The 17,698-nt window shown below is 36.1% G+C and overlaps 1 protein-coding gene and 1 long non-coding RNA gene across 4 annotated transcripts in view; both read right to left on the bottom strand.

The window, feature by feature from the left end:
• The window catches only part of LOC143020863 (uncharacterized), a 117,985-nt gene that overhangs the window by 11,500 nt on the left and 88,787 nt on the right, over nt 1-17,698 (bottom strand). The gene's annotated exons all lie outside the window — the stretch shown is intronic.
• The window catches only part of AP-1sigma (AP-1 complex subunit sigma-2), an 85,072-nt gene continuing 69,293 nt past the window's right edge, over nt 1,920-17,698 (bottom strand). Inside the window, exon 5 of one of the 3 annotated variants that reach the window (XM_076177712.1) lies at nt 1,920-2,355. In XM_076177712.1, the coding sequence (XP_076033827.1) occupies nt 2,311-2,355 (45 nt within the window). In that variant the 3' untranslated portion in view covers nt 1,920-2,310. The other 2 variants (XM_076177711.1, XM_076177710.1) reach the window with 2 other exon arrangements.

Here is a 17,698-nt window from a genome sequence, read left to right as displayed (position 1 = left end):
TATTGTCGGTAAAATATTGAGCAAGTTGGAAAAAAAAAAATGAATAGGCAATGAATGCTAAACCATTTAGTAATAAAAATGGCTATCTAAAAGATTGATGTTTTGGTGTGTAGTTCAACATCACAGGATCAACATGTGTGAAGAACTACAATATTTCTGGATTGGTCAGTTAATAAGATTTGGTAAGCAGTACATTAAAAAAAAGCAGTGCAGTGCTATGCATGAGCCATATTCTGACAGAAGCAAACAAAAATGCTTGTTTTCATTGACAAGTGAAATTACTTGTTTTACAATACATGACTGGACACTATAACCAACATACAAGTTAACGAATGGCATAAAGTTCTTGAAAATATTGCCAACCACTGACAACTGTCACCAGAAATACATTTCTTCCTTAGTTTTCATTTAACCACTAACAACTGTCTTCCTATGTACATTTCTGCCTCATCTTTTCAACCATCAAATGACCACAACTTCTACACCCTACATTAAATGGAATAACTACATACCTATAGATTTGCTGTACCCTACGATGGAACCCATCTAATTTTTTCCTTCAGTATCATAAAAACCAAATAAATATCACTGCACACACTAGAGAGATTAATTTGAGACACTAGAATAGAATGCTATCTATATAACCAAGAGATATACATTAGCAATTTCTCTTCCTAGGAATTTACTATCAATGCAACCTTTAATAAGCTCCTCCATAATGTTGCACCTAAATACAGTTTACCGAAGCACATGTTTACTGGTTTCTAATTACTCAAACATAAACATCAAGATTCAATTTTTTTTATAATGGAAAGGTCTACCTTTAACTGAACACTAATATTCAAACCTAACAATCTAATCCTATTTCCACTTTAACTAATTTTTGCTTATTAAAGTGTAAGACTGGAAGCCATCAATCTGAACCACTCTGTCATCACACACTCAGGTTACAGCCAAACATTTGATTGTATAAGATACTTAGCTGTAGTTATGTACTACAGGGAGAACTGGGGGTAGCTGCAGTGTAGAGAAAATATTGAGCAACCCCATCCTAAAATAGCCACAAAATCTACAGTGATTTCAAACAATAAAGTGGGGAATATTACACTAACAGAAACAAGGGTTTGTAGAAACTTAAAGAAAACCTTTGAACAGTTTGAAGAAGAGAAATCTTGAAAGGTAGAGGAGGTGCAGCAAATGGTAGGCAAGGTGCAATGCAAGGGTCAGGCCTCACTTTGAACCTTAGCCTAGACCATGGTCTTCAAACAGGCCCTGTGGGGTCTCCTCCTGTGAATAAAAGAAAAATAGATGTGGCTGGGGTCAAATAAAGATGTTCAACGATTTCAAGTGCAAATGTCATCAACCCAAGATCAAGAACATATTGGGACAAAATTATGACCAAAGCAATACTAACTAATGGACAAAACTACCACAGCTGCAGCAGATGACTCTCATCACAGCACACAGTAGCATCACAAGGCCAACATCTGCAAACCCAAGGATCTTCCAATGTCCCAACAGATGATAACCGAGTGTGATTTGTGAAACACAAAGGAAACCAGGCAGTGTGTGCATTTGGGTCTGTTTCAGCAGCATGCATCCCGTCTGTGTGGTGACAGCATTTGTAGAGTGTGCAGAGATTGCAATGAGAGGGAAAGCATAATGAGCAGGGTGAGGTGGCATGGAGTCCTGGAAAAGTGTGCTGAGCAAAATCAGTGCAACCAATTTTATCAATTAACTACTGTACTACCAATGCAATTGTCCCAAATTTGAATTTTTAAAACAGGTTGTTACTTATATTTAGAGGCAAAGAATTATGAATTTCAGAGTAAAGTTTTATTTACAGGAAATACTAAAATTGTTATTACAAAGTGGTGCAAAGACAGCTAGCTGGAATGTGGGTTCAGAAAAAGACAAGGTCAAGGAAAAGAATGTTTATTTAGGAAGATACATAATACTATAATTGTGTATATACAGTCATACTCATCACCACCACCATGATACAAAGCAATCTTTGATCAATACATTCCCTGAAATGCTCTACTGGTTTGAGTACAACAAATTTGTGCTCCATTCTTTAACACATTACAGCTCCTAAAACTCTTAGAATTTAGTACAAAAAGGGCAAAATGTGTGGAAAATCAGGTAAGGCTGTCTTCCTAGTTCATTAAGTAGTATGGAGTATTGCTCAATTCATCAGGCTAAGAATCTAACCATAAACAATAAATAGATGCAAATGTTCCTGCAACTAGGTACTAGAGAACTACATACACTATCACATTTAAGTGTTGGATTATGGCCTTTTCAAATCTAAATCAGTCCCATATCTCTTAAAGCCATTTCCACTGCTTCATCCTATGGAAAGGAAGATGAAAATAATTAGATGGTTGAAATTATTCTTAATCATTATTCTGAACTGCTTAAAAGATTATGAATACTTAATTACTTTTCCAGTGCATACTCTAACATGAATTTCCAGATTGTTCATAGAAGCCTTGTTTGCACTCATAAAATCATCTAAATAAAATCTACAACAGTTTGGCACGAGTTGATTTCAGACTCTTCTCAACTTATTCTTTTCAGAAAAATCATAATTCAGTTATATTAAACCCTCCATAATACATAGCCAGGGCCTCTGCTTCTCCCTAGTGTGCAGAAAGAGATGAAAGGTTAGTAAAATATATTTTGCGAAACTGGAATCTATTTCAATAGGGTAACACCATTTAGTTCACCTATTCTAAGTTAGCCCTATGGATGTATAAACTCAAGCAATGAGATTTGAGGGATGAGTTTATTTCAAGCTATTACATGAGGACTTTCTCACATGAACTCATAAAATATATTAGGGGGGGGTGTCTCACCAGAGAATATGAATATAGAGCTTAACACAGCAAAAGATGCTTCACCAACTGTTGCAACTGACAGTGCACTGGACACCTACTGGTACATCAATCAACAATTTACTCCTTAACCAGTGCTTTACACTGCATCCAGGTGATAACTAATAGTTTGAAATGATTAAAGCAGTTCAGATTACAAACAAGAAGCTAAGCAGAACTATTCACAAAACATTTTCACCACATCTCACTACATGGCAACACAACCTAAGGACAAACACACAACATACAACCCAAGAGTTCCTTCAGAGAGCACATCCATTGAATCTTCAGGTACATTTCTTTAGTTTGTTTATTGTTAAATTGTTACAATCTCAGCTAGAGACTGTGCAAGACATAAAAGGTACAATATATGCAAAGTCATTCCACTTCTGCCACTGTGTGTGTATTATGTGTATATATATATATTATATATATATATCTCACAGATTTTTTGTTACATGTTCCTCCTCACTACACAAACCATACACCTTGCCATAAATCCATGACCCTTCCCCTCCCCACCCCCCCAAAAAAAAAAAAAAAAAAAAAAAAAATCCATAACTCTTGCTACATCCTTCTCACATATCGTGTCTAGCCACAAAAACTTTATCTTTATGACCTCTTCCTCTCCTAAACTCGCACTCCTCTTCCCTAGTCAATCCCTCTGTTCATCTCCCAATCAATCCTTGAGTTTTACTGACTAGAAACCCAGTCCCACAGCACCTTGCAACGATCCCCAGGTCTACCTAGATCTCTGTGGGAAAAGGTGTTGGACTGCTGTGTTCTGTTATATGGAGCTGTTTTTGTCATCAGCTTGTAGTAGTAAGTGCTGGGGAGTATTTGGTGGTTGTCAGCTTTGATGTGCGAAAGTGGAAGGAATTCATTCAAAATTTGTAGACAGGAAGGGCCCAGTTTGAAGGCTGAATTAACCAACATGTTTTAAAAATAAGAGTTTGGATAGGTTTAGAAGATGATCAGTAGAGAGATTGTTCTCTGACATCCATCTTGTAAGACCAGGATTCTCTTTGACATCTGTCTCACAAGACCACCACTGGTATGTACCTATTGTTGGACCCAATAAATATACAGGGAACCTTTAAAGCAAAACTAGTCAGGACTAAACCTAGGACCTAGACCCATATCATTATCTACTTCCCTCAATTTGTCACAATGTCTTTGTGTATGCACAGTTAACATGTCTACACTCTTGGGTCCATGCATACACAGTCTTGCTCCTTTTGTAACAAACTAATCCTCCTCATCTTTCCATAATACAAATTTTTTTTTAGTATAGCTGACTTTCCCTTCCATCATGTCATTTCCATAGATCAGGAACATTATAGGTGTCATTAGTGATCCTTGTCAGATTCTCCTTATTGAAGGCCTTCTCTAGATCTAAATATACACAATCCACCCTGCTCTCTCTCTTGTAGTATATCAATAGCTTAAGTAAAAACTTGATGGATTTAACACATGTGACCTTCCATTTCAAAGATCAAACTGACTGTTCATCTCTTCCAGGTATTTAATCCACTGACTTATCACATTTATTTCACTATTTTACAATCATACTGGTCAAGGACACCATTCTGCAATTCTGTAGTACCTCCTTACTTCCGACTATTATAAACTGCTACCACATTACCCCCTTTTCCAATCCTGTGGCAGTATTTCTTTTAATGAACATCCAGTAAAGCTGTAAATTTGTCAACTCAATCTTTCCTATATTCCTTGTATATCAAATTTGAAACCCATCAGGCCCTGAAGATTTTCCCATGTCCAGTGATTGCACTAGTATGAATATTCCATTCACTTCAACATTTATATCTTCTAACTCAACATTAATGTTTACATCTCCCCTCCTAAGAACTCCATTTCCTTTGTGAATACAGAATAAAAAATTTCATTACTTTCTTCAGCCTGGATCAATGCCTCTCCATTCATTATATATAAAAACTAATAAAATAAATATAAATAAGTAAATCCAGAAACTGCTCTCAATTATTCATCATGGCAAACCTAAAGTAACCAAATGCAAAAGTGAGATGAAACTATAAGGAAAACAAGTTTCATTAGCTTTCATTGCTCAAGAGATGTTGACATAACTGGTATCTAAAATTACTTTAAATACACTGAATGGAAGTATACACAATTTTTGCTGAAAACAAACTGAATCTATACATGGTAAACAGTCTCCCTTCAGCCCTCAATTTTTCTGTTTTAGTGACCTGCAATTTACTGAAGAGACTTTTCTGAAACAAGTTTTATGCACCATAAAATATGGAACTGTATTCATACTTTTTTGTTCTGCTTCCCTCAAACACTTAGGTTGATTTACACAATCCATATAGTAAATCAATAATTTCTTGGCCAAAAATCCAGTCTACCTATACTCAAGACTGCCTTATATCTGAGTACACAAAAAAAAAAAAAATTATAAAGTACCACACAAAAAGCTACTAAGAAATTTGGAAACAATAGGTGGTGTACAAGGAAAGTTATTGGAATGGATGGAAGATTTCTTGAACAGGAGAAAAATTAGGCGGTACTCAGAGACAAAAACTCAACCTGGGAAGAAATAAGTGGAACCCCACAAGGTTCTGTATTGGCTCTGATAATGTTTGCCATATATATAAAAGACATGGATGAAGATGTGGAATGTTATATGAACTTCTTGGCAGATAATGCAAAACTACTATAGAAAGTAAGTACAGAGGAATCACTAAAGAAAGACCTGGATAAAGTCTGGGAATGGAGTCAAAAGTGGGAAGTGAACTTCAACATAAAGAAATGTAGCATAATGGAGTTTGGAAAAAGTAAAAATTGAATAGCAGGGCAATATAAAATTGGTACAAAAGAAGTTAAAAACATTAACTTGGAAAGGGACCTTGGAGTAATTATCAGCAAAGACATGTCATCAGACAAGCATATCAACAAAATTTACTAAGATCAATGAAAGTGGCCTTTGACTACTTAGATGAGGAAATGATAAAGAAAATATTACAATGATAAGACCAAAATTGGAGTACACTGCAACACTATGGACACCCAGTACTAAAAAGAATATAAAGAAATTAGAAAGAATTCAAAGAGCAGCAACAAAGATGGCACCAACACTCTAATTTGACATACGAACGATTGTCCAAACTGAAATTACCAACCCTGGAACAAAGAAGAGAAAGAGGAGATCTACTGACCATTTACAGAATTATGAAAGGGATGGAAGTTCTCAACAGAGATGATTTATTAAAGTGGGATAAGAGAAAAATAAGAAAGAGGACATGAAAAGAAACTCAAAAAGGATAGTTATAGAAGAGATCTGAAAAAGAAGTTTCCCACACAGAGTGGTGGATATCTGGAACAAATTGGATTAGGCAACAAAGTGGTGGATATCTGGAACAAATTGGATGAGGCAACAGTGTGTGCAAAAACTATACAAGAATTTAAGAACAAACTTGAAGCTGAAATATACAAAGACAGGTCACTACAAGCAAAGCTCCCTTCCCATATAATACAATTAGGTAAACATCCACTAGTAAAAAGAATATAAAGAAATTAGAATACAAAGAGCAATGACAAAGATGGCACCAACACTCCAAATTGACATATGATCAAAGATTGTCCAAATTGGAACACTGGAACAAAGAAGAGAAAGAGGAGATCTACTGACTATTTATAGAATCATGAAAGGAATAGAAATCCTAGATAGAGATGATCAATTAAAGTGGGACAGCAGAAAAAACAAGAGGACATGAAAAGAAACTAAAAAAGAATAATTATGGAAGAGATCTGAATAAGAATAGCTTCCCACACAGAGTGGTGGATACCTGGAATAAATTAGATAAGGCAACAGTGTGTGCAAACACTATTCAAGAATTTAAGAACAAGCATAGCTCCCTCCCCATATAATACTCCTAGATAAATACAACTAGGTGAATAATATACATATTCATTCATACAAACCCATACATCCCATATGTATAGTTCCTTTCCTGTACATCACAATTTGGTAAATACACACACACAATTTGGATTCAGACAGGGAAGATCATGTGCCACGAACTTAATATGTTTCTATTTAAGACTAATAGATACAATACAAGAAAGGGATGTCTGGGCCAATTGTGCTTTCCTAGACTTACAAAAAGCCTTTGACAAAGTACCACACAAAAAATTATTTAAAAAAGAAAAGAAAAAAAAAGGAAAACATAGGTGGGATACAATGTAAATTACTAAACTGGATGGAGGATTTCTTGCATGGCACAAAAATGAGAGTAGTGCTCTGAGGAAAGAGTCCAGCTTGGGAGGTGATTAGTGGAGTTTCCACAGGGATTGATATTGGCTCCAATAATGTTTATTTATGTGAATGACATGGATGAAGATGTGGAGTGTTACATGAGCTTCTTTGCAGATGATGCTAAATTACTGAGGAAAGTAAATACTGAAATGGATTGTGAATCACTACAGTGAGACCTAACCAAGGTTTGGAAATGGAGCCAAAAGTGGGAAGCAGACTTCAACATAAAGAAATGTAGCATAATGGAGTTCGGAAAAAGTAATAAAAGAATATCAGGACAATATAAAATTGGAACAAAGTAAAAAAAAAAAGTGGGATCTGAAAAAGACCTGGGAGTAATTATCTCAAATGACATGTCCCCTGATAAATGGATACACAAAATGGCCCCAACACTTTTAAACGTCATATGAGGGAAAACTGGCTAAATTGAAATTACTGACTTTGGAACAAAGAAGAGAAAGAGCGACCTGCTGACCATTTACAGAATCATGAAAGTCATAGAAGTCTTGTTAGAGAGGACTTACTAAATTGGGATAAGAGAAATACAAGGGGGGGACAAACTCAAAAAAGTTATAGAAGGGACCTGGAGAGAAAAAAAAAAAAAAAAAAACTAGACACTATGAGATACAAAGGCAGGACACCATGAGCATAGCTCCCCTTCCTATAAGATACAACTAGGTAAATACACACACCATTTACAGTCTCACACTTTATGTATATACAGTATGTGCTCATACAAAGACATCTCTGTTTTACACAAGCTTTTCTATGAAATGTTAAGATATTAAAACAAAACAAAGATACTAAATTTTTTTTATTTATGTCCTAGCCTACTAGCTCTCAACATCACCCTCACTGTAGTCTACATATTTTAGTAACATAATATGCATCACCAACTTTGACCATTTCACTCAAACATCATAGTGGAATATTTTATTGTATAAGTATAATAGATCTACTACTATAGAGATTCTTATTATTCTCATGCAAAGTTACACGAGCATGGCAACTGCTACTATGCAAAGAATCAATTTTTTTTAATGCAGGAAGGGTCAGTCATTACATTACTGAACACAGCTGATGGTAGCATGAAGTTCCTAGGAAATCATTTCTTCCTGTATTATATAAAAGTAAATTAAAAACTACTGCCATACATCTGGAGCACTTGCTAGAATGTATGATGCTGCACCTCAGCACCAGTAACTGAAACGAGTGGTTTCACATTTTCCAATCACATGTTTTGTTTTGTTTTCTTCCTGGTGATTTTAAAATAGTGGTTCCATCTTTTGGATGTACCTTGACTAAACCATGTGGACTATAGGAGAGCTGATGTTGAAGAGTAAATCAGGATCATGGTTACATTAAAAAAAATGAGTACAGTGTACTTCCTTCAAACAATTTTACCCATTTTCCACAATAAATGGAGGCACTACCTTCACATCTTTTATACATCTCTGAAACACTATTCCAAAATATTTACCATTACTGAACCTTTAAGCCAACTCCTCTATTTGCCATGTTCTCAAGATATCTAACCCAACCTTATTTAGTCAAACAACTTGTTTCCTATTCATATCCAATACCCTCATCCATCTATTTTTTCCTTGTTCTCACTACTGCTACCAGATTCATGAAACCTTTAATGAAATCTACTCTCACCCTTCTTATGACATGACAAATTGCATGTTCTACCCTTCCTCCCAATCCTAGTACCTGTATTTTCGTGAACTTGATCATTATGTATTCTGACATATTTTCTATTGCCTCAATATGACTTCTTTCTTGCATTCATCATCCAGGCCTCACTCACGTACAAAATGAGTACAACTGTTGCTTCCTTCAGTTTAATTTTTTCCACTGACATCCTTATATTTATCCACACAGGTCTCCAAACACCTCCTACTACCTCCTCCTCTCACTCTACAGTCAGCCTCCTCCTTTATTCCACTTTCATGTATATTCCCAAACAGGGACCAAGGATGGGTACCTGTAATGGTTCTGCAAGGTGGACATCAGAGAGAATCATCTCCCTACTATCCATCTTCAAAACTAACACCACCTCCATCTGGTGGTGAATCCCTGGGGGAGTGACACTTGGTCCAGGAGCATGCCTAGGATCTCTATCAACTTTATAGTGCCTCCACCTTCTCACATAAGAAAAACTGATAACTAGCAACTGCTCCTTTATTACTATTCATTCTACTTCTCCACAGTACTGACAATTAACCTTCCCTATCCTCATTCATATTTAACATTTCTTTAGTGTTCTTATTCCACCTATCTGCAACCTCTTCTTCCTGTTAAATATCCTCTGAGCTTGTCATTTATCCTACCCTCTATCTTTGGTTTTCTCAGACCTTTCATTAGCTTCTCGGATAAAAAAAAAAAAAAAAAAAAAAAAAACATAGAAATACTTAGTATTTTTGCATTTGTATCATGTTCCCTTGTCTCATTTCATTCCTACAACTCTTAAGTTCCTTTCTTCTCTATTCTGTTTTACTATCCAACCATTGGTCTTGTTTTTTTCTCCTCATCCAATCCTCATGATTTTTTGCTTTCTTTTTCCTTGTGCAATTATTCCAGTTCCTTAGTCCATATGTCAGTTCCTCTCCTAAAACTCGAACATGACATACAAACATTAGAAAAAAATAAATAAATAAATAAATAAATAAATAATAAAGGTGGTGCAGCATTTGAGATAATGTTTGAAATTATTATTAATTCAAGATATACAGATGGGAATTACAAAATCAAGTTACTCCTGTAAACAAGACAAATACAACTGGATAAATGCAAATACAAAATGTGAACCCATAGTTCATAATTCTGGCATTCAATCAGTGGGCTAAAGTTTGTTTCTTGAGATTTAAATCCTTTTGCCCATCCATATAAATGTATGACCCAGGTTACTGTGTAGAAGGAAGAGGGTAGAGCTTCCACCAGGAGGTGCTTTACTGCAACCAGACCCCTCATCTTTGCTCTATGTGCTTGAGGTGTTGGGCAGATAACAGTCACTGATGTGAATTGGAGAAAGATATCAAACCCACAACTGAGAAGATACAAGGACTTTCAGATTGAACCACCAGCATGCATATCATGGACCAACAACAAACACCTGCACATGGTGGTCCTGTGAAATGGAAATCAGAGAGAACCATCTCCCTGCTGCCTGTCTCCAAAACACCCTCACCTCCATCTGAAGAAACAGCCCCAAGGGGGCTGATATTTGGTCCCCTAAACAGGCCCAAGGTTTCTGAACCTCGATTATATTTCTTCCTGGACACAACACAAGCAACTGTCCAACATTTCTTCCTAGAAAGATCAATGGCAGCCTATGGACCATTACCAACTGCTACAGGACTGTAGATCTTCAGTCATTAAAATTCAAGTCAATGATTATTACTGCACTTCACCATAAGGACGATAAAATTGGTCTCATAAAAGAAGAGGAGATAATAGAGGCATTCTTACTGAAGGGGAAAACCCAGTGACTGATTTGAGTGTATGCAGAGAATGCTGATCACTTGTAATTTCTACTGTCCCCCCTCAAATCTCTCCTTAACCACCTCTGCTGCTCCATCTCTTTGGCTCAATATTGTCCCCAAGGATTGAAGCACAGGCTATCAATGATAAAATATACTACATATATTTACCTAGTTATACGGGAAGGGGAGATATGAATGTGGTGTCTCATCTTTGTATCTCGCAACATCTAGTTTGTTATTACATTAATGTATGGTGTTTGCACACACTATTGTTTCGTCCAATTTGTTCCAGACATCCACCACTGTGTGTGGAAAGCTGCTTTTTTTCAGATCTCTTCTATAACTACTTTTTTCTTTTCATGTCCCCTTGTTTTTCTTCTATCCCAATTTAATAAGTCTTCTCTATCAAGGACTTCCATACCTTTCATAATTCTATAAATGGTCAACAGATCATCTATTCCTCTTCTTTGTTCCAGGGTTAGTAGTTCCAGTTTAGCCAATCTTTGCTCATATGTCAGTTTTGAAAGTGTTGGGGCCATCTTTGTCATTGCTCTTTAGATTCTTTCTATTTTCCTTATATTCTTTTTTGTACTGGGTGTCCATAGTGTTGCTGTGCACTCCAATCTTGGTCTCATCAGTGTGACTAGTATTTTCTTTACCATTTCCTCATCCAAGTAATTAAAAGACACCTTTACTGATCTTAACAAATTGTAGGTTTCTCCAACTATTTTGTTTATATGCTTGTCTGGGGAACCAACTTTCTTTACTTCCTTTGCACCGATTTTATATTGTCCTGATATATATATATATATATTTTTTTTCCCAAATTCCATTATACATTTCTTAATGTTGAAGTCCACTTCCCACTTCTGACTTTATTCCCAGACCTTGTTCAGATCTCTCTGTAGTGATTCACAATCTTTTTCTGTACTTTTAGTAATTTTGCATCATCTGCAAAGAAGTTCATGTGACATTGTACACATTCATCCATGTCATTTATATATATAGCAAACATTATTGGAGCCAGTACTGAACCCTGTGGGACTCCACTTATCATTTCTTCTCAAGTAGAATTTTTATCTCTGAGCACCGTTCTCATTTTTCTTCCATGCAGAAATCTTCCATCCATTTCAATAGTTTTCCTTGTATACATCCTGTTGTTTCAAATCTTCTTCATAATTTTGTGTGTGATAATTTATCAAACACCTTTTGTACATACATATACCAAAGGCTTTTTCCCCCTTACACAGGGGGTAGCCAAAAAGAAAAAGGCAAGGAAATCACTCCCACCCATTTCATTTCCCATATATTCCACTCCCCTCCACCCTCCTCCCTCCCTCCTATCTTGGCACCTCCTGGATGACAGGTCATCCCTGCATCCTGTCCACTGCCCTGGGTCTGAAGCAGTGTCGCAAGACACAGCACATCCACAGCAAGGCCGCTTCATAAATTCGGCGACCCCCCCTCTCCGTCCCCTCATGCAGAAAAGGAGAAGATGGGGAGAAATCCCTTCGGGCTGCATCAAATTTTTTCTCATAGATACTTCCTCACCCCCCATCCCCCACCCACTCCCTCTCATGCATCACAGCCTCATCTATACACAACCCTTCTCCATTCACCCTTATCCTCTCCTGTCCTTCCTCCACAGACATTCCTCTCTTTTGTAATGCCCCTTTCACCACATCCATCCATCTCATCCTAGGACGCCCCCTCATATTCACTTCCACCTCTGCCTTCCACACTTCTTTTACTAATCTTTCTTCACTCATTCTTTCCATGTGTCCAAACCATCCTAATACTCTTTCATCAACCCTATCTCCCAGCTCCCTTTCCACCCCTGTTCTCCTCCTCACCTCCTCATTTCTCATTCTATCTAGCCTAGTAACCCCTATCATACTTCTCAGACATTTCATCTCAAACACATTCAAACTTCTTCTCTCTTCCTCTCTCATGTTTCATGTTTCTGCCCCATACATTGCTGTTGGCACAATCACTCCTTTTGTAAGTCCAGGAAAGCACAGTCTGCCCATCCATCCCTTTGTTGCATCACATCTATTAACCTTGAATAGAAACAGATCGAATTTGTGGCACATGACCTTCCTTATCTAAATCCAAATTGTCTCAGATTTTGTATATTCTCCAAATTTATAGTCCATCTACTTTTGATAACTTTCTCACAAATGTTGGCAATTTTACTTGTAAGGGAGACTGGTCTATAGTTTGTTGGGTCTTCCTTGTTTCCCCCTTTATATACTGGTACAATATTGGCATTTTTCAGTCTTTTGGTACCTTCCCTTCTTTGCGTGAACAATCTATTATCTTGTATATTTTGTCCATTAGTTCATCGATACATTCTTTTAGTATCAAGTTTGTAATTCCATCTGAGCTGTGTGATTTTCTGACATCAAGGTTCATCATATGGTCCCTTATTTCTTTGTGTCACAGTTATTTCTCTTATGGGGGGAGGGGGATCTTTCTCCCTGTCCTTGAACCCAATTGTGTAGGTTTTCTTTAGTGAATACAGATTTGAAATGTTTGTTCATAATTTCAGCCCTTTCTGTATCCTCTATGTATTCCATGTTCCCTTGATGTAGTTTTACTACTTCCTGTTTATTTTTTAGTTTGCTATTCACATATCTATAGAATAATTTAGGTAGATCTTTACATTTGTTGATTATGTCATTTTCAGTTTCTTTTTTCTTCCCTGCATATATTTACATATTCATTACTTATGAGAGAGTGGGTGGAGGAAGAATAAGCGAAGATGGGCTGGAACTTTTTTTATTGCTTATACGTTTCGACCGACTCGGTCTTCTTCAGTAAGCTGTCTATAAACAGTTTGGACCTCACATTTATACATCCAAGGACGGGGACATGGACAGGTCATCCCGCTGGCTGTCTGGGGATTCCCTTTCCCGTACCATGCATATGTTTCCCAATTGTATTTATAATTAATTTACTTGCTGCCTTTGACAAACAAACAAAACCTTCCCTGTCACTGATATTTTCATAAGAATTAATGTAGGCAGCTTCAACATTCATTACTTAGTTTGATAAATATTTGCCACTTTCCATTTTTTCCAATATATCTATCAATCTTGAATAGAAACAAATTAAATTAGTGGTACATGATCTTCCTTGTCTGAATCCAAATTGCCTCGGGTTCAGTATATTATTCTCCTCCAGATATTTTGTCCATCTATCTTTGATGATTCTCTCACAAATTTTAACTATTGTACTCGTTAGGGACACCGGTCTATAATTTGTTGGGTCTTCCTTATTTCCCCCTTTATATATCGGCACTATATTGGCACTTTTCCAGTCTCCTGGTAGTTTTCCTTCTTTGAGAGAGCATTCAATTATTTTGTATATTTTTCCTGTTAGTCTATACATTCCTTCAGTATCCAGTTTGCAACTCCATCTGGTCCATGTGACTTGTTAACATCAAGCTTTACTATTTGATTCCTTATTTCATTCAATGGAGGAAATTTTACTTCAATTCTTTGATCACTGTTTTGTAGATTTTTTTCTTCTTTGGTGAATACAGATTTGAAATGTTTGTTCACATCTGCCATTTCTATATCTTCTGTGTATTCTCTACCTTGGTGTAATTTGTGTATTTCCTGTTTATTTTTTAGCTTGCCATTTACGTATCTATAAAATAGTTTGGGTTGATCTTTACATTTGTCTATTATGTCCTTTTCATAATTTTTTTTTTCTTCTCTATGTAATTTTATATATTCATTTCTTAGTTTGGTGTATGTTTTCCATTTCTCATTTTTTTCCTTTTCCATCTTTTCCAGGCTTTATCTCTTCTGTATGTTGCCTCACTGCACTTTTTATTATACCAGGATTTTATATATACCCTTTCATGTTTTTGTCTAGGTACATACTTATCCACACCGTCATTATAAATTTCCTTCCAAATTGTCCATTTCTCTTCCATCTTTTTTTCTTCATTATCAAAATTTTTCCAATTTGCTTCTCAAAAGAATTGTCCAAGTTTCTCAAAATCTGTTTTGTTGTACATTAGTCTTCCTTTTCTGTGTTTTTCATTAATTTTTACATTTGCTTCTTCATTTAGTTCTAATTCCATTAGTATATGATCGCTTTCTCCAATTGGTGTCTTGTATTTTATTTTATCCACAATTTCGGGTTCTGATGTAAATATCAAATCCAATCTTGAGGGTTAATTGTTATTTCTATATCTGATGTTTTCCTTGACCCATTGCATCAATATGTAATCAATGGTCATTTCCAGTAATATATTTCTCCAGTGATCTTCTTCCCCTTTCACAGTCATCTCTTCCCAACATATTTCTTTCAAGTTAAAATCACCCATAATTACCAGATTTCCTTCTTTCTTTAGTATTTTTCTTGTGTCTTCCCGCATTTTAGAGCATTCACTTTCATTCCATGCATGAATTTTGGGTGGGACATAAATCACTGCATGCTTTCTATTTTTCATATCTCTATCCTCAACTCTTATCATAATCAATTCCACATTGTTCTCTCCTTCTGTAATTTTTGTCACATTTAGGCCTTTCTTGGTTAGTAACATCACTCCTTCACCCTGCTTTGTTTCTCTATTTCTGTATATATATATATATATATATATATATATATATATATATATATATATATACACATACATATACACAATATTGGTCACACTGATAAGGCCTAGACTAGAATATGCGGCAACATTGTGGTCATCCAGTATAAAAAAAAAATAGAAAGAAAATAGAAAGAATCCAGAGAGCAGCCACAAAAATGGCACCTGCACTTGCAAACCTATCATATGAGGAGAGATTGGCTAAACTGAGTTACAGACTTGAAATAGTGTGCACAAAAACCATTCATGAGTTTAAGAGCAAACTAGACACTGCACGATACAAAGGTGGGACACCATGAGCATAGCTCCCCTTCCCACAAAATACAACTAGGTAAATACATACTAATAATCCAAAGAGCAACGGCAAAGCTGGCCCCAACACCTTCAAAATTGACATACGAACAAAGATTGTCAAAATTAGAACTACCAACCCTGGAACAAAGAAGAGAAAGAGGAGGTCTATTGGCCATTTACAGAATCATGAAAGGCATGGAAGTCCTCGACAGAGAAGACTTATTCAAGTGGGATAAAAGAAAAACAAGAGGGCATGAAAAGAAACTCAAAAAGGATAGTTATTGAAGAGATCTGGAAAAAAAAGTTTTCTTCACACAGAGTGGTGGATGTCTGGAACAAATTAGACAAAACAATAGTGTGTGCAAAAACCATACAAGAATTTAAGAGAAAACTAGATGCTAAGAGATACAAAGACGGGTCACTATGAGCACAGCTCCCCTTCCCATATAATACAACTAGATATAATATATATCAATCCATTGCTCCCTGACTCTTCCAGAAGACCCATGGCTTCAAGGTAACTGGCCACTGGGCAGGCCCATAAGTAACCCAGGGAAGAGATACTATGTTGTTGTCTAGAGGTTGTTTGTGTAGGTCATTGCAGGGCATTGTGAGCATGTGTGTGGAATTGCATATTGGATATGGAAAGAATGTATAGCTGAACTAATGGACAAAATACACAAGATAATTGATTTCTCACTCAAGGAAAGAAAAGTACCACAAGATTTGGAAAATGCAAATATTGTACCAATATACAAAGGAGGGGACAAAGAAAATCCAACCAACTATAGACTGGCCTCCCTCACAAGTACAATAGCAAAAATATGCGAAAAAGTTATCAAAAGTAAATGAATTAAACATTTGGAAGAAAATAATATACTAAATCCAAAACAATTTGGATTTAAACGTGGAAGATCATGTGCCACAAACTTGATTTGCTTTTACTCAAAGCTAATAGAAACAATACAAGAAAGGGACAGATGGGCAGATTGTGCCTTCTTAGATATACAAATAGCATTTGACAAAGTACCACACAAAAGGCTACTAAGAAAAATTGAAACAATAGGTGGAGTTCAAGGAAAGTTATTGGAATGGATGATAAATTTCTTGAACAGGAGAAAAATGAGGATGGTACTTAGAGACAAGAACTTGACTTGGGAAGATCATAATGATAAATGGAGTCCCACAAGGTTCTGTATTGGCTCTAATAATGTTATATGAACTTTGCAGATGATGCAAAACTACTAAAAGCGACTTTTTGATCATTTTCAGAATTATGAAAGGGATGGAAGTTCTCGATAGAGATGACCTATTAAAATGGGACAAAAGAGAAACAAGAGGACACACAAAGAAATTAAAGTAAGACAGTTACAGAAGAGACCTGAAAAGGAACAGTTTCCCGCACAGAGTGATTGATGTCTGGAACAGGCTGAACAGTGAAACAGTAAATGCCAGAACTATACACGAGTTTAAAACTAATCTGGACGTGGAGAGATACGAAAATGGGTCACAACGAGCATAGCTCCCGTCCCGTAAAATACAACTAGGTAAATACACAAACTTAATTTGCTTTTACTCAAGATTAATTGAGATAATAAAAGAAAGAGATGTTTGGGCAGATTGCACCTTCTTGGACTTGCAGAAGGCACTTAACAAAGTACCACATTAAAAAATTAATTAGAAAAATTGATGTAATAGGAGGAATACAAAGTAAGCTACTGGAATGGATGAAGGATTTCTTAATTGGGAGAAAAATAATAGTGCTTAGAGACAAAAATTCAAACTGGGAAGATGTGAAGAGTGGCGTCCCGCAAGGCTCTGTATTGGCTATTTTAATGTTTACCATATATATAAATGATATGGATGAGGGAGTAAATTGTTACATAAACTTCTTTGCTGATGATGCCAAATTACTCAAGAAAGTAAGAACAGAAGAAGATTGCAGATCACTACAAGAAGACCTAGACAAAATATGGGAATGGAGTCAGAGATGTGAGATGAACTTCATCATTAAGAAATGTAGCATAACAGAATTTGGAAAAAGCAAAATAGAGTATCGGGTCAATATAAAATTGGAAACAAGTTAGTTAAAAAAGTCAATTCAGAAAGAGGCCTAGGAGTGATCATC

Source organism: Oratosquilla oratoria, chromosome 41 (genome assembly GCF_046742065.1).
Source record: "Oratosquilla oratoria isolate Oo_2021 chromosome 41, ASM4674206v1, whole genome shotgun sequence".
Classification (NCBI taxonomy): Eukaryota; Metazoa; Arthropoda; class Malacostraca; order Stomatopoda; family Squillidae; genus Oratosquilla; species Oratosquilla oratoria.
Note: the sequence above shows the minus strand (reverse complement) of the source record. Positions and strands in the feature narration are given on the sequence as shown.